The sequence below is a fragment of the Neodiprion fabricii genome, chromosome 2, assembly GCF_021155785.1.
Source record: "Neodiprion fabricii isolate iyNeoFabr1 chromosome 2, iyNeoFabr1.1, whole genome shotgun sequence".
NCBI classification, from domain to species: Eukaryota; Metazoa; Arthropoda; class Insecta; order Hymenoptera; family Diprionidae; genus Neodiprion; species Neodiprion fabricii.
The window spans coordinates 16,671,479-16,699,138 of record NC_060240.1 but is presented as its reverse complement, the minus strand read 5'-3'; the positions used below and the strand labels follow the sequence as shown (position 1 = coordinate 16,699,138).

The 27,660-nt window shown below is 37.4% G+C and overlaps 3 protein-coding genes across 5 annotated transcripts in view; 2 read left to right on the top strand and 1 right to left on the bottom strand.

Moving 5' to 3' along the window:
* LOC124176644 (flotillin-2) overlaps positions 1-27,660 on the bottom strand; it is a 478,641-nt gene that overhangs the window by 179,390 nt on the left and 271,591 nt on the right. The window lies entirely within an intron of this gene.
* Positions 555-10,097, top strand: LOC124176629 (juvenile hormone esterase-like). 3 transcript variants are annotated; one of them, XM_046558172.1, is made up of 7 exons: positions 555-900; positions 3,103-3,250; positions 3,388-3,733; positions 3,974-4,336; positions 8,374-8,537; positions 9,141-9,457; positions 9,527-10,097. In XM_046558172.1, the coding sequence occupies exons 1-7, from the start codon at positions 560-562 to the stop codon at positions 9,720-9,722; spliced, it is 1,875 nt and encodes a 624-aa protein (XP_046414128.1). In that variant the 5' UTR covers positions 555-559; the 3' UTR covers positions 9,723-10,097. The 3 variants fall into 3 exon arrangements, with proteins under 3 accessions (XP_046414128.1, XP_046414130.1, XP_046414129.1); XM_046558173.1 differs by lacking the exon at positions 555-900 and adding an exon at positions 2,758-2,875; XM_046558174.1 differs by lacking the exon at positions 3,974-4,336 and having other exon boundaries at positions 559-900.
* On the top strand, positions 15,158-26,378 carry LOC124176642 (juvenile hormone esterase-like). The gene is made up of 7 exons (XM_046558206.1): positions 15,158-15,270; positions 17,481-17,628; positions 17,766-18,111; positions 18,352-18,714; positions 22,752-22,915; positions 23,453-23,769; positions 23,840-26,378. The coding sequence occupies exons 1-7, from the start codon at positions 15,194-15,196 to the stop codon at positions 24,033-24,035; spliced, it is 1,611 nt and encodes a 536-aa protein (XP_046414162.1). The 5' UTR covers positions 15,158-15,193; the 3' UTR covers positions 24,036-26,378.

The following is a 27,660-nucleotide window of genomic DNA, read 5'->3' as shown; positions in this document are numbered from 1 at the left end:
CACTAGTTCTCAGGTAACAGGGAATGCTGATTTCGACAAGGATATTTTTGTCGCTCCAATTATTGTTATTCTGTAATGCATTCACTTCATATTTATTCAATATAACGTATCTGAGACCGAACTGGTAGAAAAAGAAATGCATACTTACTTACAAATTTGGATCCACATATACTGCGTCTGAGAGTTTCAAGGCGGTTTCTCAATGAGTAGAATTTCACAGTGATGCGGCGATTAAGAATCTTCCTGGCAGTGATAAGTTTTGGGAGAATCAACAACAAAGTTTCTTTGAACTACTTTAGTGTTTAAAGGGCTGGATGATACCAAACAAGTGAAAATTTTGTTGGCTCTATCGGACTCGAGTATGTGCAGTTATTGTCGGTATCAAGTTTGAAACGTGAAATGAGGAGTGAGTATCAGAAACTAAAGTGGTTTGATGCATTGCATCTCCGAGTGATACAGAGACAAATGATCGACACAAATATATTCATAATACTCTTGATGATTAAGGTGGGGGTATGTTATTTTGTTTCCGCGACGGTCGTTGGACAGTTTGAATATCATGTTTGACGATTGGCATGTCAAACTCGTTCGCGATAGACAAACGGTCCGATGCCGTAAAAAAATCCCACCAACAAGATTCGCCAGAGTGGAGTTTGTTCTCATCGGACAACATCGTGTGACGACAATGGCTTCATATTCAGGGGCGGAGTGTCTTTTTCTCCCAATACTGCTAAGCATTTTTTTCTCGTCAAGTTTCGGTTACCTTGATGGAACCACTGAACCGGAAGTGACTTTTTCCCAGGGGAATCTGCGGGGAAAAATTATGACCACCACCCATGGCCGAAAGGTGTCGGCCTTTCTGGGAATTCCTTATGCTCAACCACCGGTAGGAAATAAGAGGTTAGTGAAGTAAATAAATTTAGTGTTTACCGATTCTATGATTTTTTTCATCCGTGAATGCACCTGATGTGGTACTTTTAACTAGCTACAAATATGGGAATTTGGCATGGGTAGAACGTTCCATTAACAAAAAGACTGCATTCGGCAAAATAATAACATGTGTTTGTTTTATAGTTTCGAATAAAAAACAATATCCAAGAAAGAACAAATAAAATAAAAACTTTTGATGAAAACATCTATAAACCGAGCATTGAAGAGAATGCATAGTGAAAGATTCATAAACAATTAGTTTAGGAATAACACGGTTCATAATTCATTAAAATTTGCCGAATGTGTCTAACAATAAGAGATGTATGAAAATATTGTCAAAAGATCTAAAGGCTACATACACTTTCGTGTGACAAAATTCAAATGAATTTTGCTAATTTCTTTTTTTTTCTTTTTGAGAAGAAATTTTGATATCGCAATATCTTGATTTTAAATCTTTATTTATCAAACAGCAGTTATGTACTGGCCATGAGCCAACCCTCGAACTACCCGTTCTCACACTGTAGCTTCGAGTTTGTAGAGAAAAAGAAAAGAATAATATCCAACTTATATTGTGTACTACAAATTCAGATTCGTTATTAACGCTTCTTAAGTTCTCGGATACTATATTACGTAAAAATATGACAATTTTTGAAATTTTGATTCACTGTAATGGATCCACCATTACAAAGGTTGGAAGTCTGGCCTTAGATTCGTTATCGGTGAACCAAAAACCTCCGCTCACCAATTTCTGTCAATATCGGAATTTGGGTATAAATTTTTTCCCGCCATATTGAATTGCTATTTTGCATTTCGCAATCCGACTTTAGATTCGTGATCAGCCACCTAAGAAATGGACGAGTACCGATTTTCATCGATATTCAAATGATTTTCGTTTCATTTCAGATTATTGAAGTCACGAAATTTGAATTTTGCAAATCTGGCCTCAGATTCGTGATAAGTGACCTTAAAAATCTCACGATACCAATTTCCATTCAATTTCATTCACTGACCCTCCAGATATCATCATTTTTATTTGATGTTTTGGAACTTCGTTAATGAAATAATTGAAAAAGTACCGAACCGATAAAAGCCAAAATCTTATCAGTTCGAAGTTTGGAAAAGCCGCCTCGATGAAACCAAAATTATTGGAATCCGGTAACTCGTTTTCGAGATATCGTAGAGCAAAGAAATTGATCATATATGTATATATATACATACGTACATACGTGCACTTGGGGCGTGAAACTTCTCTTGACGGACGACTCCCAACAACGGATTCCTCTTTACAACGGACACTCTAAACATCCCCAAAAGTATAATTTAGACGTTAATGTTGTTCTGAATAGCATATTATTCTATTCGATAATAGAATATATTTTTAGTCCCGAAAATGTCCGGTATTGGCAAGTTTCACTGTACTGAGAACAGTTGATTAAGGGCATTTTTGATTTATAGCAAGATCATCATTTCGAGAATTATTTTTTGGCCGTTTCTCATCGTTTTTTACTTTTCTATTACTAGCTGTCAACTATTCAATTGAGTCTGTATACTTTCGAAAACACTGTAATCATTATAATTACATAAATGTTATTCAACACTCGCGTGCACTTGAAAACACAGTGTTTGTGTAAAGAATAAAGTTATGAAAAGAAGCATATATACTTCAATAAACAAATTATGCAGTTTCTTCTATTTCTGTAAGTGCGTGACATGACACTCACTATATCTATACAATACTGACATATCTAACTCTGTATTTATGTAATATCATCTGACGTTTGTCAGTCGAACCAAGTGAGACTAAATGTTCCTTCATTTCCAACGAGTGGACTGGTTTGTTTGTTAAAATGGATCAGATGGTTAAAAACAGAAACTCATTCAAAGGACCAGCGTTGCACGATTTTATTGGGTTCACGACAGGTCTGCTACGAATCTTGATACAAAGGTACGCAAGGTGCCGCTTCGAGTAACCGACTATAAGACCGAATGTTAAACCCGCTAATTACGCCATAAAAATTCTATGGGTAAATGAATACCTATAACGAATATATAATATCAACATTTCAAATGGCAAGGTCTTGCGATGAACAAACATACCTTTGATTAAAATCTATCAACTAAAGAAGAAATCTTGGCGTGAATCCGATTACAAAAGTTCTTTTTGTGTCGTAGATTCGCCAATCCCGTGCCGGCGGGTGGTTGGAAGGGAATCCGAAACGCTACTGCCGACGGAAACATGTGCCCCCAACTAAGTAACATAGACTATGTCAGTTTTGTTGGGGACGAAGACTGTTTAAACCTGAACGTGTATACGCCGCAGGTAATTTTTTATGTTTAGTAAGGCTCACTTATTTGCATGCAAGCCACTTGCTGTGCGAGAATAGAACCACGAGTTCAAAATCAAAAGTCTCGTAAAGCAAACGTAACTGGATTTGAATTCGGATCTTATACATACAGATAAGCAACCGTAAGAACTCCTCGCTACTTCCGGTAATGGCATATGTATTCGGTGGGAGGTTCTTGACAGGGTCTACCAAATCATCCGTCTACAGTCCGGCGTACCTTTTGAACCAGGATGTAGTTCTCGTCACCTTCAACTATCGTCTGGGTGTTCTGGGGTTCTTGAGCACTGGCGACGAAGTGGCTTCCGGAAACTGGGGCCTAAAAGATCAGGTCCTTGCGCTCGAATGGGTGCAGCGTAACATCAGACACTTTCACGGTGACCCTGATCGAGTGACACTATTCGGCCACAGCTCAGGGAGCGCTTGCGTTCACCTTCTGACGCTTTCGAAATTGACAATTGGTAAGATTAAATTCACATTCTACCCAACCAAGGCTAGAGGTAATCTTCAACAGACTTGATTGATGAATAACAAAATCTTTCAACGGGATGACTGATATCACATTTACAATAATCGGAAGGACGTATTCTATCTTTACATCGAGTACGACGTACTCAAAAATTGTTTTTCCAACGATGAGTTGATAAAAACAGTTAGAACCAAATGCTGAAATATGGCGTAATCAATTCACGACATTACAGGACTCTTCCATAAGTTCATTATGCAAAGCGGAGCTGGCTTTCCGCAATGGGTCTACAGACCCAGGGCTGCCTACGCAAAGCGCGCATTCGAACTTGGCAATTACATTGGCTGTTCAAATGAAACTTCGGATTCCCTTGTCAGCTGTTTGCGGAAAAAGAACTTCTTGGATGTTGTAGGCGTATTCAAACAGTTTTCCGTGTGGCAATACGAACCATTCAGCAGATGGGCTTGTACTGATGAGCCAGATATCAAGGGGGCTTTTATAACAACCAGCCCTACAAATATAATGAGAGCAGGTCAGATTCGTGATGTACCTTGTATCATGGGTCTCGTTGAAGACGAAGGTTTAGGGACTACTATAGGCAAGTGAATGCAAATTACTTGGAATTGATCATTCGACTGTGAATCATGAGTGTAGCAAGGTGAAAATGGTTGATTTTGATAGAAATTCCAGAAAGTCAACAAAATGGCAGAAAACAAGCCGTAAAAACAGTACAGTAATTTCCCACATTAGTCAACCCATCGGAGCTTTCAAGTCCCTTAATATTCCGCATTCCCACCCCGATAGACGGATTTCACTCGTATACACATTCTCGTAGAACGTGTATGCGGCACTACCGGCAAAACCCAAACATCAAATTATGCTGAATATATAAGTACATTATGCAACAAGGGAAAAAAGTCGAAGATTATTCCCGCAGTTTGATTTACTACCTGAGCAAAGCGAGATCTACATTTTTTTTTCGCATTATTGTGTGTAGAATTCAGAACGGGGAGAATGAAAAAATAAATGGTAAAAAATGCATACAAGTAGCGTATGTATGTTGGTTGGCGGGAGTGGGTCCAGAACCACAGGCTCTGGTGGGGGTGTAAGAGGCGAAGTACCCACTGGGTATTACACAAGAAGAGTGTACATTATAGTCGATTTGGGAACAAACATATTCACATACTTACTGTAGACAGTGGTTGAATGAAAATAAAAAACGGACAATCGTGGAATATGAATGATTGAAGGTAAGTTGATCAATTCTTCTATTTTGTTCTTATACTAAACGGTGATTCCGTCCAAGGTTTTAGGAAAATATCAAAAGTATTTTATAATCTACAGGAAATTGAACCCTAGCTAATTTAACCTCTCCTTGCCATTTATTCTCGAAATACGAGTCCTGGAAGAAAAATAAAATTTTCATGAATATAATTATTTTATGAATTATTGTTCATATATGTGGTATGAGCACACGCCTCTCTCCCACACTCATTTATCGACTGTATCTTCTTCGCTTAACCCAGATAAACACTTTGATTAAAGACTTCAAATATACGCTTCTACACTTTCCGTTTAAAATTACAGTTCCAGTTCATTAAAAACTTCATACGGTCGTTTATTAATTTTTCTAACGAATGTTTTTTTGTCATTTGCAGAATGAGCGAGGCAAGATGAAATAACAGAAAAAGGCTGACCATCGATGAGAAAGTAACAATTATTATCAATTGGTTCGAAAACCGTGAGTCGGGCCTTAGGCTAACGCATGATTATGGCATCGACAGATAGACTCTAACAACAATTAATCAAAATGAAGAAAACACAACTCAGTATACTTAAAGACCAGCATGGAAGAACGAAGAAGAAGAAAATTACAAACGTCGAAGATAGTGGTATTGGAAAAGCAATTTACAAATGGTTTGTGCAACAGAGCACCGTAGGCAAACCTCTCATACAGGAGATTCGACCCGAAAAAGCTTTAATATACCACCAACAAATTTTTGCTGCAGAATCGAAGTTTAAGGCTGCCTTGATCACTTTAAGAAACGCCATGGCATTCGTAGCCCCACGATGCAAGAGGAGCGCCTATCGGCTGAATCTGTCAGCGGTCAGGATGTAGTGTATCAACACAATGTCATTCATATAGTCAATACTACAGGGGGACTACAAACCTAAATAATAAAATACTATCTAGCGATTAATAAATAGTGGAAGGGTCGTACGTGACTTCCAGCGCGGGTTTTTTTCTTCCTTATCATCCATGGGTTTTGTCCATTTGCAATACTCAGTTGGCTGCCAGATGTGGACACTTGTCTGCTTGGACAGTAGGTACGTGAAAGAAGGATCGCGAATTGTTTAACCTCAAGACATACCTGCATGCTTCAACTTCCCGCCTATGTACAAAATTTCCACTTTTACAACCAATTCTAAATTCTCACTAATATGAAAAATCGACCAATCAGTAAACTGCTACACCCTGTAAGTTCGGAAAAATCTCAAATTCTTTCTTTGACAATCACTGCAATGTCAGTACTCGTTAAGTCCTCAAACCAACAAGTACCCAACAATTTCAGGGATCAACCAAATACCTAAATCACACTAACTATAAAGTCAACGCATTATCAATCTCTCTAATGAATATCTATTCCGAATTTTGAAGAATTCAACAAATAATCTGATAGACGATATCATCATCGCTACTATGATGATTCAAATTTATAAACTACTACGAATAATACTACTCGCAATCTTGTAACCAAATTTCGTGTATTCAACTTCAGAATATATGTATAGTTAGGTATTCCAAAAATCGACTCAACACTCAATTTCCAATCAAATACCCTTACTCCACCAAAGTATCGTGTGGGATAATACACAGGAGTTTGTTGAGACTCTTTTTACATTTCTACAAGAAAACGGGTATCGCCTTGAGAACGTCTACAACGCAGATGAGGCTGGTTTTTGACAGAACACCTTACCAACTCAGATATTGGTAGGAAAATTTGAGAAATTTGCTCCAGGGTGTACTGTGATGAAGGATCATGTTACCATAACGGTATGCACCGATGAAATGAAATCCCATAAAATTCCTCTTTTATTCATCGATAGATCTGAAAAACCTCGGTGCTTCAAAAACGTTACACATCTATGTGTGATTTATAAGGATCGAAGAAATGCCTGGATGGACCGAGATCTTTTCCAAGAGTGGTATAGAGAGGTTTTTCTGCCCAACGTAAAAGAGAAACATGGATCACCTGTAAGATGCCTTCTTCTCCTCGACAATGCTCCCTCTCATTCACCAATCGACGTCTTGAACAGCATTGACGATGCTTGCCAAATTATGTTCTTGCGGCATGACGTAACGTCACTTACCTGTATACAACCGTTTGACCAGGGACTAATTGTTCAGATGACAAAAATCTATAGAGAACAAGTGCTTTTGGAATGCGTGCAGTTATTGGAAACGATATTTACTCGCTTACAATTTATTTACAAAATTTGAGACCTCCTTATCGGACGAAAAAAGTTTCATTCAATTTGTCCCAATCGATATAACTGAATGTGTGATTTCCAACTATAAGGTGATTGTATAATTGGGATTTTACGTTGAAAAACTACTTATTTCGATGAGATTTTCTCATTGTACTCTTAGAATGAATAATGTTCTAATCAGACCTTGAGCAATTTCCTTATATATTTCATTCGATGGAAAGTCTGACTGCTACGAAACCCAGTTGTGCGCATGTTTCTAGAGGCGTGACTATGCAGAGTCTCGGGAGAATCTGTACTATAAAAAGAGAACGTCAATGGCTTATTTCGGGGTCTCTTGATGGGAAATTCGTTGACTATTGAAGGGTACAGGCTAATGAGGGGTTGACTGCTGCGGGCCAATACTGCATTTTTTACGGTACCTTTTATTACCTCGAAAAACCGATTCAATCATTAGACGTACCATTACGTATGATTAACATTTTTTTGTTAGATATTACTCCTCAGAGTGAAATGATTTCTTCATTTCTCATGAAATTGTGTGATATTAAAGCATTCAATTCGATTTATGGTAATTGAATTCAAACGTTCTATGAACTGAATTTTGAATTCAGATTCATTAGAGCATATCCGACCACGCGTTGACGACTCACCTTGTTTGTCACGTGGTTTTGCGACGTGACGATTTGAACACGGCCTGTGAAAGAAAGAGAACAAGATACGACAATTTCGATGCCCATCATTTTAAGTCAAAGGCCTGTAAATTACAAATTCTCTGGTGAAATCATTTTTGAGATGATCGTTGAATTTTCTCGAGACAGACCGACATGCAACAACTGTCAAACAACTTATTTTTCCGATACTAAAGGCCCAGAAATGTAGAGATCCGTTCAAGTTGCAGAAAGTTATTTTGGACCGAAACCAATACTTCTCTTACGTCAACATAGTTGATGGAAATTCAAAAGTGGCGTCACATTGTCGGATCCTGTACGGCCGATGATACACATTATTCAAAAATCAGACAAACAGAGAGCTGAGGCATGATTTTGAGGCTTTGAAAATTTGTAAGGTTCTCGCTCTGTTATAATTATGTTTTTTGACTCTCGCATTTGTTTAATTATTCAATCATTTTACTCGTTACACCAGTGTTCTATGAAAAGGAGGAATGGTTTGACGACCTTCTGAAAAACTTTGATCATTTGCTGCCGATTTTATTGTACTGGTCGTATCAACCGGACTCTGGAGCCGCTTGGGTCAAGGCGGCCAAGTCGTACTATTTCAATAACATTGAAACAATGAATAGAAGTGAGGTGAGTGAAAAGATATTCAAACTTGACGATTCGAATACAACAAGCTTTCTTACTGTATACATATCCAGCTGTATAGGAGGGTTGGAAGTCATGAATGTTTCCAAAGAGTTCCAGTGGTTAGGTTTCATATTTCCGACGTTGTTCATTCAACTTATATTTTGAATCCTAACCATAGAATATCGCGGAAAAATCTGAAGAGCTGAAAACTGTTCGCGAAATTCACTACCATATTTGACAGAGATTTACTAATAGTTGGCACAATTATGGAGTTTGGTCGCTGCAGTCATCTTTTGAGCTGAACGCATGATTTCTATCATCAAATGGAATTGTTACTGTACGCGTAGATTATATCAGGAGCTTATACCTTATCAGTCTCTTGATTGAAAATCCTATTACAGTAGCGTCTTTTAGCAGAAATTCATAGAAATTAGTTGTTTTCACAAAAAACTACAGGCAGTATATAATACTTGTGGGTGAAAAAAAATTCTTGTCGTATCAGTTCTGGCGATCGTTGACCTAAAATATTCTGTAATTATCCGTATCGTGCCAATCAAAGAATTTAGTGTTTAGGTGATGCGCCATTTATGAATCCCTTTGTTGCAGTTGCTGACTAACTTGACGTTACTCATCGGTGACGCTACGTTCACCTATCCGATGTACTCCGCCCTGCTATACCAGCATGCAGTAGCAGTAAATCCCCAATATTTCTACGCCTTCAGATATCGGGGCACCTGGAGTAACACTTACCTTTACAGCAACCCTTTGACGGACTACGGAGTAGCACACGCGGATGATCTTGGTTACATTTTTCCACACGTAGACTACAATATCATCTTAGCTCTCAACAAAACCCCAAATGAAAGAGATCTACAAATGAGGGAAATTATGGTGCAATTGTGGACATCTTTTGCGAATCACCGGTAGGTTTTTTCCAATAATGATAATATCTGATGATACATATGATTCACAACTAAAGCACGCATTTTCAGTAAACCTTCAACTTTGTTTTTTCGTGGAAATACAACGTGGGAGCCGTACTCGAAAAAGGACAATTACCTTCAGATAGGATACAGATCCGAAATCACGCTAGAGGTTAAACATCCCTTCTCAACAGAGCGAATGCAATTTTGGGCTAACTTGGAAAGAAGTACGGCAGAGGCAGAAACCATCGGGTTCATCCACTAACACGCCACCGCTAGAAGATTCTACCGTCAATATTTATCGACAGATCAAACGCGGTACTCCTGTAAAAATGCTGAAATCATCGAAATTCTGCATGCAATGTCGAACAAAAATAAACAGATACTTTTTCGTACACTGCGAGAATGCGGCTAGAAAATTTATTCCAATGATTAGTAGTATTTCGCTTACAGAAATAATTTCTCGGCATTATTAGTGCTTGAGGGAAATTTTTTTTTTGGATGTTTGTATTCGGCATTGTTTGTAGAATTGCGTTCATTACAGCATTTTCACAGCAGTGATGCGTAGGTTTTGATAATATTCAAAATGTGTGACATATGACGCAATCTGTAACGACTGAATATAGCATCCTCTGAAGAATGAACTTCCTTTTTGTGATCTCACTTTCATGCTCGAAATTCGTTTTGTACTCATCATAATGTAGGTGCGAAACATAATATTCGCTAGCTTCTCATTCATCATGATGAGACTTCGAAATATTGATGAAAACGATAGCACAACTCAATTTGTCAACGATATTTTCGTGTTTTCTATATCTTCTAAAGCCTTACCCAACAATGAACATTTCAATAGTATCTATTCTTGAGGAAACTGCGATGTGTGATGGTCAGAATGTGTACGACTTGTGTGTACGGTGGCGTTACGGGATAAATGGGAGTCTTCGTCAGTCAAATCGAATATGAACACCCTGGTCGGTAAATGCCATACGCCTTGGGCCAATAGTAGCAGCAATGTTAACGAAATTCGTGCCACTGTGATCTGATTTGGGTGTTATCCGCCAGATGATGTTATTATCACCATGGTTTGCATATTGGTAGCATATCTTCTGACGCAGCGTTGCAATAAATTTCCGGAACTTTTCCGAAAATCAGTTGGATAGCTTTAGCAACATCTTGATGAATAGTTGCTCCATGGAGATGACTATTCAATATGTTCCATTCTTTCGTTTCTTGCTATCGAGAATCGCTTTGTATCAGAAAATCATTATGCAGCAGCGACTCGTCATTTAAAATGATGTGGTGAAAGGTAGCCATAATACCTGTTTCAAATGTTTTCACACAATCACTGTTCCGCCTGATCGCGAGATCACAATCAATGGTGATTTTCTGAATTAGATCATCTATCAACTATTCCTTGCATACAACATGAGTCCTTTCGTCTTGTTCTACCAATTCTTAAGCCTCATCTTCGAGCGTTTTTTTACGTCTCAGAATTCGTCCACTCGATTAAAACAATTTCATACCTATGTGAACCTAGCACCAGACTTAAAAAAACTCAATCAGTTTTCGTTGATTCTTGTAGGTTTTTGTAGGTAGTTGTCCGTAGTAACAATGATTTCGTTTGTAGTAGCGCCAAAAAACAAACATAAGGGGTTGAAATGCACAGGTGCAACACACCTCGATAGAATCTACTTCCAGAAGTAAAATAAATAAATAAGTAAATGAATAAATTGAAAAAAAAAATAAAAATGTCACCCCATTTTGAAAAAAATCGAATATATCGGTAGTTTTCCGTACAGAGTCGTTTGTAGTTGATTGCAGTGAAGATATTTTTGTTTGTAGTGAAAAGGGAAGAAAAGTATGTTTTTTTTTTTTCTTTTAGCTAGAATTTCTGTGGCCCTGCTGCCAACTAATGTTTCAGAATCTTCTGTAGTTGATTGTAATACTGATTTTTTCGTTTGTAGTTCCTTGGAAATTTACTACAAACGTCCTACTCGCTTCAGAATCGTCTGTAGTTGATTGTAGTACCATTTTTTTCGTTTGTAGTTTCTCCAAAATTTACTAAAATCGTCCGACGTGCTTCAGAATCGTTTTTAGTTGATTGTAGTACCATTTTTTTTGCTTTTAATAACTTTGTTATATTCCTTTCGTTTGTAGTAACTTCGTTTCGTTTGTCGTCGTTTGTGGTAGTGTTGATTCCGTTCGTAGCTGTTTATAATGGAATTTGTTCGTTTCCAATAGTCTTGAATCAGTAGGTAGTCCTTGGACAGTATTAGTAGGTTTATATTGTATACGGCATTGAAAAAATGTATTTACATATCTATATATTCCGTTCATTCCTTGAATAAATTCTTCATTATATGTAATCGTCCAACTTGTACCGCCGCTATGTTGCCGACGTTTTTTCAGCTAACCTCAGTGTGATGTATACGCGCACGCAAAGTAGGCAGTGTATGGAGTCAACACTGCCAAGCAATGCGAGCGCATACGTACCGCTAGGAGGGGGGCTCTCAGCGAGGAGAGCCGGAGAGCGTCTGAGTATACGAGGTCGTAGTCGGAGGTACTCGCGGAATAAAGCTTAGTTATATCACACCTGTGTATTTTGATTTCCCTGACCAACTTCCCTACCGGATCCCGCACTCACGAAGGCTGATACCTTGCACTCAGGTTTCTGGCCAGTCCTTGATTTATTCAAAACGCCCTGAGAACGATCCTGTTGCTCTGTGTTGATAACTGGGCATTCGGTAGAGGGGTAGATTCGAGTCATAAAACGTTCAGTCTGCAAAACAGTTCTGTACTCTGAATAACGTCTGTTCTCTTCGAAGTTCGGTCATGTACACCTCTCTCTCGGTTAGGACCACCGACCATATTTCTCGCCCCGGCGTGTCGCCCTCTCCGGCCTCTTGGAGGTAGATTAGTTTGAAATTACGAGGCTGATACTACCAACCAGAATCATCAGCCAAACCTTCTAATGTTTATTCGAATCAGGTAGTGAAGACCGAAAGTCAAAATTTTGTGAAATAGCTTGAATCAATGCTTTTATAAAATTATGAGGATGAATCAGGATAGCATTTTTCTTCTTTCAAAACATCTAACACGCCTGGCTACTAACTTTGGCTGCAAGATACAGCTTCATTTTTAAATTATCACAGAGCCCTCAAGTTGCATAGAATCCGAACATAGGTCTAATAAAGTTGAACTCACGGTCTTACATGCAGGTCTGGAAACTAACAGAACTATCAATAGCGGGGGTACGCACCCTACAATAGAAACAATCATCAGCGTATTTGCAGTGCTCCGAGGTGGGGACAAGTCTTCCTGCAGTCAGTGCCACTTACCTTACCGTGGTTGCAATCAGTATTAAAGAGGCTAGTAAGAAATTGGTAGCGGGAAATTCAAATTGAGAGTACGGAATACTTTTTCACGTATTACAAAATTACTAATAAAAGAAGGGTAATCAAATAGATGTTTTAATTGGACTAGCATATGTATGATGTCTTAAAAATAATACGTTCGTCTTCACTTCCGTCCAAAATGCTGAACTAAGAACATCTCAGCAGGAACAGGTCGTCAAAATTTCCCGAGGATGGTCGGCAGGGCCCGGCCGAAACGTCGAAAACGTTCAAACATGTTGCGTTTTCCCAACAATTAAAACTCTATACCTGACCGGAATTTTTGACTAAACTTTCTTCTTCAATCAACCTCCTGGTCACGAATACTTCACAAAGTTCGTCGCTAATTTCGATAAATCTCGGGTGTCGAGCTCGATGTTTTTACATAAGAGACACATCATATTCATTTTTTGGAAACCAATGCCACAAAGATGTTACGTTGCGTCGGAACAATTGAAACACAGCACTCTGGTTTACTAGGCATATTTGCTTACAAACACTTCAAAACACTTTCTATATCAGAGCACTAACACTCAAGTGTTGGAAGAAGTTCGGATATGCCCCAAGTTGTAACATCAGCTCCATAACATTACCGTTGCATTGTCACACTGGTTTTTATTATAAATCAATCGCTCGGCCGATGAACTGCGTTCAAAATACAAAGAACGTGCTTGGAACGTGCGATTGGTGAGTTTATGAACTTGAATCCTCAAATAAGATTTGTTATCTGTTAATAAGTCTTCATGTGGGATAACATGGAGTGAAATCTTTTACAATTATTGCTAATTTTTTGATAAAAGAAAAAAAAATTTGAATCAATTCTTGCGTTATCAGCCACAATTTTAGAGTATCTTTTCAATAATAGACATATGTTAGTGAGAGGTGAATATTATATTCAACTCAAATACTATAAAATTTCGATTGTAGTTGTAACGGCACATATGTTCATTACACGTTAATAAGTTTTTTAACAGTTAAAAATTGCTCCCTGAACATGGTCGACGGAATATATTTATTTATTATAACAAGACTCTTTTCTCAGAGTCCGGTACATATGATTTGAAATGAAGAAATCCGGGTAATTATTGATACTCAGGACGGGATGTACTAATTTCAGTTTATTGTCATGAAAGACTTCATCAGATAGCAATACCGCTCTATTCGGTAAATTGAACATCGTAGCGATGATATTTCTGGTAACAATTGGGAAACCGGTAACCTGATCACTAATTGATAGATAAATGATGTATAATGCATTTACCATACAATATAATCTCATATATTATATAATAATATGTATAATACACATGATACAGATAGGTTACCTAATTGTGAGAGTTCTATTTAGTTTATGCGATCTGAAAGAACTGAGAAAGGTTAAACTAATTCATTGATTTTCTAGGTACTTGAGGACATGCACTGATGATAAATTATTTTGGGAGAGTTATTGGAATTGCAAAATGAATTTATTCGTCGTCGATTTAATAACTAGATCAGCAAACAATAGGTGATATTATACTACACTAGTTCTCAGGTAACAGGGAATGCTGATTTCGACAAGGATATTTTTGTCGCTCCAATTATTGTTATTCTGTAATGCATTCACTTCATATTTATTCAATATAACGTATCTGAGACCGAACTGGTAGAAAAAGAAATGCATACTTACTTACAAATTTGGATCCACATATACTGCGTCTGAGAGTTTCAAGGCGGTTTCTCAATGAGTAGAATTTCACAGTGATCCGGCGATTAAGAATCTTCCTGGCAGTGATAAGTTTTGGGAGAATCAACAACAAAGTTTCTTTAAACTACTTTAGTGTTTAAAGGGCTGGATGATACCAAACAAGTGAAAATTTTGTTGGCTCTATCGGACTCGAGTATGTGCAGTTATTGTCGGTATCAAGTTTGAAACGTGAAATGAGGAGTGAGTATCAGAAACTAAAGTGGTTTGATGCATTGCATCTCCGAGTGATACAGAGACAAATGATCGACACAAATATATTCATAATACTCTTGATCATTACGGTGGTGGTATGTTATTCTGTTTGCGCGACGGTCGTTGGACAGTTTGAATATCATGTTTCACGATTGGCATGTCGTACTCGTTCGCGATAGACAAACGGTTCGATGCCGTAAAAAAATCCCACCAACAAGATTCGCCAGAGTGGAGTTTGTTCTCATCGGACAACATCGTTTGACAACAATGGCTTCATATTCAGGGGCCGAGTGTCTTTTTCTCTCACTATTGCTAAGCATTTTTTTCTCGTCAAGTTTCGGTTACCTTGATGAAACTACTGAACCGGAAGTGACTTTTTCCCAGGGGAATCTGCGGGGAAAAATTATGACCACCACCCATGGCCGAAAGGTGTCGGCCTTTCTGGGAATTCCTTATGCTCAACCACCGGTAGGAAATAAGAGGTAAGTGAAGTAAATAAATTTAGTGTTTACCGATTCTATGATTTTTTTTATCTGTAAATGCACCTAATGTGGTACTTTCAACTAGCTACAAATATGGGAACTTGGCATGGGTAGAACGTTCCATTAACAAAAAGATTGCATTCGGCAAAATAATAACATGTGTTCGTTTTATAGTTTCGAATGAAAAACAATATCCAAGAAAAAACAAATAAAATAAAAACTTTTGATGAAAACATCTATAAACCGAGCATTGAAGAGAATGCATAGTGAAAGATTCATAAACAATTAGTTTAGGAATAACACGGTTCATAATTTATTGTAATTGGCCGAATGTGTCTAACAATAAGAGATGTATGAAAATATTGTCAAAAGATCTAAAGGCTACATACACTCTCGTGTGACAAAATTCGAATGAATTTTGCTAATTTCTTTTTTATTTCATTTTGAGAAGAAATTTTGATATCGCGATATCTTGATTTCAAATCTTTATTCATACAACAGAAGTTCTGGACTGGCTATGAGCCAACCCTCGAACTACCCGTTCTCACACTGTAGCTTCGAGTTTGTAATGAAAAAAAAAAGAATAATATCCAAATTGAATTGTGTAATACAAATTCAGATTCGTTATCAACGCTTCTTAAGTTCTCGGATACTATATTACGTGAAAATATGACAATTTTTGAAATTTTGATTCACTGTAATGGATCCACCATTACAAAGGTTGGAAGTCTGGCCTTAGATTCGTTATCGGTGAACCAAAAACCTCCGCTCACCAATTTCTGTCAATATCGGAATTTGGGTATAGATTTTTTCCCGCCATATTGAATTGCTATTTTGGATTTCGCAATCCGACTTTAGATTCGTGATCAGTCACCTAACAAATGGACGAGTACCGATTTTCATCGATATTCAAATGATTTTCGTTTTATTTCAGATTATTGAAGTCACGAAATTTGAATTTTGCAAATCTGGCCTCAGATTCGTGATAAGTGACCCAAAAAATCTCACGATACCAATTTCCATTCAATTTCATTCACTCACCCTCAAGATATCATCATTTTTATTTGATGTTTTGGAACTCCGTTACTGAAATAATTGAAAAAGTACCGAACCGATATAAACCAAAATCTTAGCAGTTCTGAGTTTAGAAAAGTTTAGAAAAGCCGCCTCAATGAATCCAAAATTATTGGAATCCGGTAACTCGTTTTCGAGATATCGTAGAGCAAAGAAATTGATCATATACGTATATATATACATACGTACATACGTGCACTTGGGGCGTGAAACTTCTCTTGACGGACGACTCCCAACAACGGATTCCTCTTTACAACGGACACTCTAAACGTCCCCAGAAGTATAATTCAGACGTTAATATTGTTCTGAATAGCACACACTATTCAGTAATAGACAATATTTTTAGTCCCGAAGATGTCCGGTATTGGCAAGTTTCACTGTACTGAGAACAGTTGATTGAGGGTATTTTTGATTTATAGCAAGATCATCATTTCGAGAATTATTTTTTGGCCGTTTCTCATCGTTTTTTACTTTTCTATTACTAGCTTTCGACTATTCAATTGAGTCTGTATACTTTCGAAAACACTGTGATGATTATAATTACATAAATGTTATTTAACACTCGCGTGCAATTAAAAACACAGTGTTTGTGTAAAGAATAAAGTTATGAAAAGAAGCATATATACTTCAATAAACAAATTATGCAGTTTCTTCTATTTCTGTAAGTGCGTGACATGACACTCACAATGTCTATACAATACTGACATATCTAACTCTGTATTTATGTAATCTTATCTGACGTTTGTCAGTCGAACCAAGTGAGACTATATGTTCCTTCATTTCCAATGAGTGGACCGGTTTGTTTGTTAAAATGGATCAGATGGTTAAAAACAGAAACTCATTCAAAGGACCAGCGTTGCACGATTTTATTGGGTTCACGACAGGTCTGCTACGAATCTTGATACAAAGGTACGCAAGGTGCCGCTTCGAGTAACCGACTATAAGACCGAATGTTAAACCCGCTAATTACGCGTTAAAAATTCTATCGGTAAATGAATACCTATAACGAATATATAATATCAACATTTCAAATGGCAAGGTCTTGCGATGAACAAACATACCTTTGATTGAAATCTATCGACTAAAGAAGAACTCTTGGCGTGAATCCGATTACAAAAGTTCTTTTTGTGTCGTAGATTCGCCAATCCCGTGCCGGCGGGTGGTTGGAAGGGAATCCGAAACGCTACTGCCGACGGAAACATGTGCCCCCAACTAAGTAACATAGACTATGTCAGTTTTGTTGGGGACGAAGACTGTTTAAACCTGAACGTGTATACGCCGCAGGTAATTTTTTATGTTTAGTAAGGCTCACTTATTTGCATGCAAGCCACTTGTTGTGCGAAAATAGAACCACGAGTTCAAAATCAAAAGTCTCGTAAAGCAAACGTAACTGGATTTGAATTCGGATCTTATACATACAGATAAGCAACCGTAAGAACTCCTCGCTATTTCCGGTAATGGCATATGTATTCGGTGGGAGGTTCATGACAGGGTCTATCAAATCATCCGTCTACAGTCCGGCGTACCTTTTGAACCAAGATGTAGTTCTCGTCACCTTCAACTATCGTCTGGGTGTTCTGGGGTTCTTGAGCACTGGCGACGAAGTGGCTTCCGGAAACTGGGGCCTGAAAGATCAGGTCCTTGCGCTGGAATGGGTGCAGCGTAACATCAGACACTTTCACGGTGACCCTGATCGAGTGACGTTATTCGGCCACAGCTCAGGGAGCGCTTGCGTTCACCTTCTGACGCTTTCGAAACTGACAATTGGTAAGATTAAATTTACATTCTACCCAACCAAGGCTAGAGGTAATCTTCAACAGACTTGATTGATGAATAACAAAATCTTTCAACGGGATGACTGATATCACATTTACAATAATCGGAAGGACGTATTCTATCTTTACATCGAGTACGACGTACTCAAAAATTGTTTTTCCAACGATGAGTTAATGAAAACAGTTAAAACCAAATGCTGAAATATGGCGTAATCAATTCATGACATTACAGGACTCTTCCATAAGTTCATTATGCAAAGCGGAGCTGGCTCTCCGCAATGGGTCTACAGACCCAGGGCTGCCTACGCAAAGCGCGCATTCGAACTTGGCAATTACATTGGCTGTTCAAATGAAACTTCGGATTCCCTTGTCAGCTGTTTGCGGAAAAAGAACTTCTTGGATGTTGTAGGCGTATTCAAACAGTTTTACGTGTGGCAATACGAACCATTTAGCACATGGGCTTGTACTGATGAGCCAGACATCAAGGGGGCTTTTATAACAACCAGCCCTACAAATATAATGAGAGCTGGTCAGATTCGTGATGTACCTTGTATCATGGGTCTCGTTGAAGACGAAGGTTTAGGGACTACTATAGGCAAGTGAATGCAAATTACTTGGAATTGATCATTCGACTGTGAATCATGAGTATAGCAAGGTGAAAATGGTTGATTTTGATAGATATTCCAGAAAGTCAACAAAATGACAGAAAACAAGCCGTAAAAACAGTACAGTAATTTCCCACATTAGTCAACCCATCGGAGCTTTCAAGTCCCTTAATATTCCGCATTCCCACCCCGATAGACGGATTTCACTCGTATACACATTCTCGTAGAACGTGTATGCGGCACTACCGGCAAAACCCAAACATCAAATTATGCTGAATATATAAGTACATTATGCAACAAGGGAAAAAAGTCGAAGATTATTCCCGCAGTTTGATTTACTACCTGAGCGAAGCGAGATCTAGATTTTTTTTTCGCATTATTGTGTGTAGAATTCAGAACGGAGAGAATGAAAGAATAAATGGTAAAAAATGCATACAAGTAGCGTATGTATGTAGGTTGGCGGGAGTGGGTCCAGAACCACAGGCTATGGTGGGGGTGTAAGAGGCGAAGTACCCACTGGGTATTACACAAGGAAAGTGTACATTATAGTCGATTTGGGAACAAACATATTCACATACTTACTGTAGACAGTGGTTGAATGAAAATAAAAAACGGACAATCGTGGAATATGAATGATTGAAGGTAAGTTGATCAATTCTTCTTTTTTGTTCTTATACTAAACGGTGATTCCGTCCAAGGTTTTAGGAAAATATCAAAAGTATTTTATAATCTACAGGACATTGAACCCCAGCTAATTTAACCTCTCCTTGCCATTTATTCTCGAACTACGAGTCCTGGAAGAAGAATGAAATTTTCATGAATATAATTATTTTATGAATTATTGTTCATATATGTGGTATGAGCACACGCCTCTCTCCCACACTCATTTATCGACTGTATCTTCTTCGCTTAACCCAGATAAACACTTTGATTAAAGACTTTAAATATACGTTTCTACACTTTCCGTTTAAAATTACAGTTCCAGTTCATCAAAAACTTCATACGGGCGTTTATTAATTTTTCTAACGAATGTTTTTTTGTCATTTGCAGAATAAGCGAGGCAAGATGAAATAACAGAAAAAGACTGACCATCGATGAGAAAGTAACAATTATTATCAATTGGTTCGAAAACCGTGAGTCAGGCCTTAGGCTTACGCATGATTATGGCATCGACAGATAGACTCTAACAACAATTAATCAAAATGAAGAAAACACAACTCAGTATACTTAAAGACCTGTATGTAAGTACGAAGAAGAAGAAAATTACAAACGTCGAAGAAAGTGGTATTGGAAAAGCAATTTACAAATCGTTTGTGCAACAGAGCACCGCAGACAAACCTCTCACACAGGCGATTCGACCCGAGAAAGCTTTAATATACCACCAACAAATTTTTGCTGCAGAATCGAAGTTTAAGGCTGCTTTGATCACTTTAAGAAACGCCATGGCATTCGTAGCCCCACGATGCAAGAGGAGCGCCTATCGGCTGAATCTGTCAGCGGTCAGGATGTAGTGTATCAACACAATGTCATTCATATAGTTAATACTACAGGGGGACTACAAACCTGAATAATAAAATACTATCTAGCGATTAATAAATAGTCTAAGGGTCGTACGTGACTTCCAGCGCGGGTTTTTTTCTTCCTTATCATCCATGGGTTTTGTCCATTCGCAATACTCAGTTGGCTGCCAGATGTGGACACTTGTCTGCTTGGACAGTAGGTACGTGAAAGAAGGATCGCGAATTGTTTAACCTCAAGACATACCTGCATGCTTTAACTTCCCGCCTATGTACAAAATTTCCACTTCTACAACCAATTCTAAATTCTCACTAATATGAAAAATCGACCAATCAGTAAACTGCTACACCCTATAAGTTCAGAAAAATCTCAAATTCTTTCTTTGATAATCACTGCAATGTCAGTACTCGTCAAGTCCTCGAACCAACAAGTACCCAACAATTTCAGGGATCAACCAAATACCTAAATCTCACTAACTATAAAGTCAACGCATTATCAATCTCTCTAATGAATATCTATTCCGAACTTTGAAGAATTCAACAAATAATCTGATAGACGATATCTACATCGCTACTATGATGATTCAAATTCATAAACTACTATGAATAATACTACTCGCAATCTTGTAACCATATTTCGTGTATTCAACTTCTAAATACATATATAGTTAGGTATTCCAAAAATCGACTCAACACTCAATTTCCAATCAATACCCTTACTCCACTAAAGTATCGTGTGGGATGACACACAGGAGTTTGTTGAGACTCTTTTTACATTTCTACAAGAAAACGGGTATCGCTTTGAAAACGTCTACAACGCAGATGAGACTGGTTTTTGATAGAACACCTTACCAACTCAGACATTGGTAGGAAAATTTGAGAAATTTGCTCCAGGGTGTACAGTGATAAAGGATCATGTTACTATAATGGTACGCACCGATGAAAGTGGATCCCATAAAATTCCTCTTTTATTCATTGATAGATCTAAAAAAACCTCGGTGCTTCAAAAACGTTACACATCTATGTGTGATTTATAAGGATCAAAGAAATGCCTGGATGGACCGAGATCTTATCCAAGAGTGGTATAGAGAGGTTTTTCTGCCCAACGTAAAAGAGAAACATGGATCACCTGTAAGATGCCTTCTTCTCCTCGACAATGCTCCCTCTCATTCACCAATCGACGTCTTGAACAGCATTGACGATGCTTGCCAAATTATGTTCTTGCGGCATAACGTAACGTCACTTACCTGTTTACAACCGTTAGACCAGGGACTAATTGTTAAGATGACAAAAATCTATAGAGAACAAGTGCTTTTGGAATGCGTGCAGTTATTGGAAACGATATTTACTCGCTTACAATTTATTTACAAAATTTGAGACCTCCTTATCGGACGAAAAAAGTTTCATTCAATTTGACCCAATCGATATAACTGAATGTGTGATTTCCAACTCTAAGGTGATTGTATAATTGTGATTTTACGTTGAAAAACTACTTATTTCGATGAGATTTTCTCATTGTACTCTTAGAATAAATGATGTTGTAATCAGACCTTGAGCAATTTCCCTATATATTTCATTCGATGGAAAGTGTGACTGCTACGAAACCCAGTTGTGCGCATGTTTCTAGAGGCGTGACTATGCAGAGTCTCGGGAGGATCTGTACTATGGAAAGAGAACATCAATGGCTTATTTCGGGGTCTCTTGATGGGAAATTCGTTGACTATTGAAGGGTACAGGCTAATGAGGGGTTGACTGCTGCGGGCCAATACTGCATTTTTTACGGTACCTTTTATTACCTCGAAAAACCGATTCAATCATTAGACGTACCATTACGTATGATTAACATTTTTTTGTTAGATATTACTCCTCAGAGTGAAATGATTTCTTCATTTCTCATGAAATTGTGTGATATTAAAGCATTCAATTCGATTTATGGTAATTGAATTCAAACGTTCTATGAACTGAATTTTGAATTCAGATTCATTAGAGCATATTCGACCACGCGTTGACGACTCACCTTATTTGTCACGTGGTTTTGCGACGTGACGATTTGAACACAGCCTGTGAAAGAAAGAGAACAAGATACGACAATTTCGATGCCCATCATTTCAAGTCAAAGGCCTGTAAATTACAAATTCTCTGGTGAAATCATTTTTGAGATGATCGTTGAATTTTCTCGAGACAGACCGACATGCAACAACTGTCAAACAACTTATTTTTCCGATACTAAAGGCCCAGAAATGTAGAGATCCGTTCAAGTTGCAGAAAGTTATTTTGGACCGAAACCAATACTTCTCTTACGTCAACATAGTTGATGGAAATTAAAAAGTGGCGTCACATTGTCGGATCCTGTACGGCCGATGATACACATTATTCAAAAATCAGACAAACAGAGAGTTGAGGCATGATTTTGAGGCTTTGAAAATTTGTAAGGTTCTCGCTCTGTTATAATTATGTTTTTTGACTCTCGCATTTGTTTAATTATTCAATCATTTTACTCGTTACACCAGTGTTCTATGAAATAGAGGAATGGTTTGAAGAATTTCTGGAAAACTTTGATTATTTGCTGCCGATTTTAATGTACTGGTCGTATCTACCGGACTCTGGAGCCGCTTGGGTCAAGGCGGCCAAGTCGTACTATTTCAAAAACATTGAAACAATGAATAGAAGTGAGGTGAGTAAAAAGATATTCAAACTTGACGATTCGAATATAATAAGTTTTCTTACTGTATACATACCCACTGTATAGGAGGGTTGGAAGTCATGAATGTTTCCAAAGAGTTTCAGTGGTTAGGTTTCATATTTCCGACGTTGTTCATTCAACTTATATTTTGAATCTTAACCATATAATATTGCAGAAAAATCTAAACAGCTGAAAACTGATCGCGAAATTTACCACCATATTTGACAGATATTTATCGATTTCAGCATATAGCATGTGAAATCGACTCTCTACGCGCAAGTCACTTATTCTTATTAGTCTCTTAATTGAAAATTGTATTCCAGTAGCGTCTTTCAGCAGAAATTTATTGAATTCAGATGTTTTCACAAAAAATTACAGGCAGTATGTAATGCTTCTGGGTGAAAAACATTCTTGTTGTATCATTTTTGGTGATCGTTGACCTAAAATGTATTGTAATTATTCGTATCGTGACACCTAAAAAATTGAATGTTTCGGTGATGCACTATCTATGAATCCCTTCTATTGCAGTTCCTGACTAACTTGACGTTACTCGTCGGCGATACTGCGTTCAAATATCCGGTGTATTCCGCCCTCTTATACCAGTTTGCAGCGGCAGCGAATCCTCAATATTTCTACGCCTTCAAATATCGGGGCACGTGGAGTAGCACTTACACTTGCGGTAAATCTTTGAAGGACTACGGCATATCACACGCGGATGATCTTGTTTACTTTTTTCCATACGTAGACTACAATCTCACCGTAGCTCTCAACAAAACCCCAAATGAAAAAGATCTACAAATGAGGGAAATTATGGTGCAATTGTGGACATCTTTTGCGATTCACGGGTAAGTTTTTTTTCAAGTATTAGAATACCTGATGATACATACTATTCACAATTAATGCGTGCATTTTCAGTAAACCTTCAACACAGTTTTTTCGCGGAAACACAACATGGGAGCCGTACTCGGAAAAGGATAATCTCCTTCAGATAGGAAACAAATCCGAAATCGTACTAGAAGTCCAATATTTCTCCCTAAGAGAGCGGATGCAATTTTGGGCTGACTTGGAAAGGAGTACGCTAGAGGCAGAAACCAATATCACAATTCACTAGCGCGGCATTTCTTTGAGAAGATGCTACTGAAAATTGCACTCTTTCCGTCTATCATCAAAGTCTACGCATCACCCATGTAAAAATGCCGCGATGATCGCAATTCTACAAGCAATGCGGAACAAAAATATCCAGAAACCTTTTTGTTCAATGTGAGAATACTGTGCTGTGCCACTGTGATCTGATCTCCGTACTATCTGCCAAATGATGTTATTTTAACCTTCGTTTGCATATTGGGGGCAAATCCTCCAACGCAGCGTTGCGATAAATTATGGGAACATTAGATCTTCGAAAATCGGTTTGGTAGGTTTAGCAATATCTTGATGAAGAGTTGCTTCATGGTGATGACTATTCAATATGTTCCAATCTTTTGCTTTCTGCCATGTGCACCATGAATCACTTCTTGGAGAGAAACCATCGTGCTGCAGCTGCTCGACTGTTAACGTACAGCTCGGACAGTCTGAAGACATACCTATTTTGAAGAGTTTTTTCTTAAAGAAAATGAAAACCCTCAAAGCAATTTGAGGCTAAGGACTTGAAATTTGTAGTTTCAAAAACTTTCCAGAATTTGTCCACTGAAATAATAACACAATGGCAGCATGACGCATATGAAGCGTTGGGTGAAATGACAACCTAATTTGGAAAATAGTGTTTTGAGATAACCTATGTGAACCTAGCACCCGACTTGAAAAAACCCAACTATTGTTTGTTGATTCTTGTAGGTTTTTGTAGGTAGTTGTTTGGAGTAAGAATGATATCGTTTGTAGTAGTGCCAAAAAAAATACAAGGGGTTGAAAAAATTGTTTGTAGTACAATTTCTTTCGTTTAAAATTCCTCCAAAGCTTACTACAAACGTCCGACTCGCTTCAGAATCGTTCGTAGATGTTTGTAGTACCATTTTTTTCGTTTGTAGTTCCTGCAAAATTTACTACAAACGTCCGACTCGCTTCAGAATCGTTTTTAGTCGTTTGTAGTACCGATTTTTTCGTTTGTAGTTCCTCCAAAATTTACTAAAATCGTCCGACTCGCTTCAGAATCGTTTGTAGTTGATTGTAGTACCATTTTTTTTGCTTTCAATAACTTTGTTATGTTTCTTTCGTTTGTAGTAACTTCGTTTCGTTTGTCGTCATTTGTAGTAGTGTTGAATCCGTTTGTAGCTGTTTATAATGGAACTTGTTTGTTTCTAATAGTATTGAATCAGTGGGTAGTCCTTGGACAGTATTAGTACGTTTATATTGTATACGCCGTTAAAGAAATGTATTTGAAACGAGTAATTGGCTACTTGAGTATTATTCAGTAATTCGCGTATTGTAATGAGATAAATCAGATTTAATTCAAATAAATTCATTGCGATCAAAGACGATTTATTTCGGCAAAATAGATCAAATCTGATTTATTTCACGCTAATACGCGGATTACTGGATATACTCGAGTAACCAAATACTTATTTCAAATACATTTTCTTAACGGCGTATACAATATAAACCTACTAATACTGTCCAAGGACTACCTACTGATTCAATACTATTAGAAGCAAACAAATTCTATTATAAACAGCTACAAACGGAATCAACACTACCACAAATGACGACAAACGGAACGAAGTTACTACAAAAGAAAAAAACAAAACAAAGTTATTGAAAGCGAAAAAAATTGTGCTACAATCAATTAAAAACGATACTGAAGCGAGTCGGACGTTTGTAGTAAATTCCCAAGGAACTACAAACGAAAAAATCGGTACTACAATCGATTAGAAACGATTTTGAAGCGAGTAGCATGTTTGTTGTAAATTTTTCAGGAACTACAAACGAAAAAAATGGTACTACAAACAACTTCAAACATTTCCGAAGCGAGTAGAACGTTTCTATTAAATTTTGGAGGAATTTTAAACGAAAGAAATTGTGCTACAAACAACTACAAAAGATTCCGAAACATTAGTAGACAGCAGAGTCACAGAAATTTCCTTTTTACTACAATCGAAAATATCTTCACTACCATCAACTACAAACGATTCTGTACGGAAATCTACCAACAAATTCGATTTTTTTTGAAAATGGGGTGCTGACATTTTTTCAACCCCTTATATATTTTTTTTGGCACTACTACAAACGAAATCATTGTTCCTACAAACAACTACCTACAAAAACCTACAAGAATCAACAAAAAATGGTTGAGTTTTTTTAAGTCGGGTGCTAGGTTCACCTAGGTTTTAAGATAAATCGATTCAAAAATTTCAAACTGTTAGTCAATTGATAAAAAGATAATTTTCAAATAAATCCTTTTATACACGTAAAGCATTACTATTAAAAAGTGAAATCCTGTAGAAAAAATGGTAAAAAAAAATAAATAAATAAATAAACAAAATATCTAAATAATTGAAAATAAACGAAACGAGATATAGGTATATTTTTTCAATAATTTTACGTTTTAAACATTGTTTAATAATTTATACTGATATAATTGGTTTCCGTGGTGGACTGATCCATTTTTATTTATATTTTAATAATTTATTCAGCAGTAACTATCAAAATAATAGCGCACTAATTTGCCGGCTACTCACTGCATGCTGCACAGCTGAGTGAAAGCGAAGGGCGGGAGCTGCGCGTGCGACGTTTCTTCATGCGTCTACTCTGGTATCATGTGATTCAAGTGAACGATAATAATTTTTATATTAGTTTCAAGTTGTGTAATGACTAATTAGGGTTTGCTGATTCCGTAACAGCGATTTACGGAAAAACAACTTAATCCGAGTTAGGTTGTTTTTTTACTCAACGCTTCGTATAAGTATCGAACGACCAGGTTTGCAATACAGTTGCGCAGATTCCTCGGTCAATATTTATCCGATCGACTTGAAATTTTGTCACAATCTTGAAGACTTGTTTATTGATTCGAGCCCTGAAACTCAAATTGCTCGACGTGTTTTCATTTTCTTTAAAAAAAAAAAAACACTCTTAAGTGATGTGGTAAAATGTGGCCATTAGTACCTGATTTCATTGTTTGCACAGACACAACAAATGGTGATTTTTTGAATTAAATTGTCGGTCAACTATTCTTTGTCTCCAAGTCATTTCGTATTGTTCTTGCAATTCTTAAGCCTCGTCCTCATGCATTTTGGGACATATCCAACACACTTTTTTATAATTTCTGCATTTCCATAAGGCTCACTATCATCCAAGCCTTTATAAGTTTTGGAATGTTCCAGTGTCTATGCAATTGACATACATTGCTTTCATATTTTTCATGTGATCGTGCAAATATTTCGCACAGAGCATCGACCTCGTGAATTATCGTAGTTTACATTACACTTGTTGATATGATCAGCGATCCACTTTGCACACTCGACAGTATCGTCCTTATTTTTCACAAATTCCACAAGCGTTGCAGAGTTTGTATTTGACAATAACATTAAGCACCTTGTCAGTATAATGTTCAATAACACATGATAATCCCAACAACGAATTGGAATCTAATTTGTACAAGGTGCTATCTCCAAAAACGGTTGGTCTCTCATTGGTCTGATTTGTTGCTTCTTTCGTCGTTTCTATTTCTTCTTGTACACTTTTCCTCAAAATCATATCAGGTGATGCTTCTGAATCAATCAAAATGTATTCGACAATCGCATCGTAGC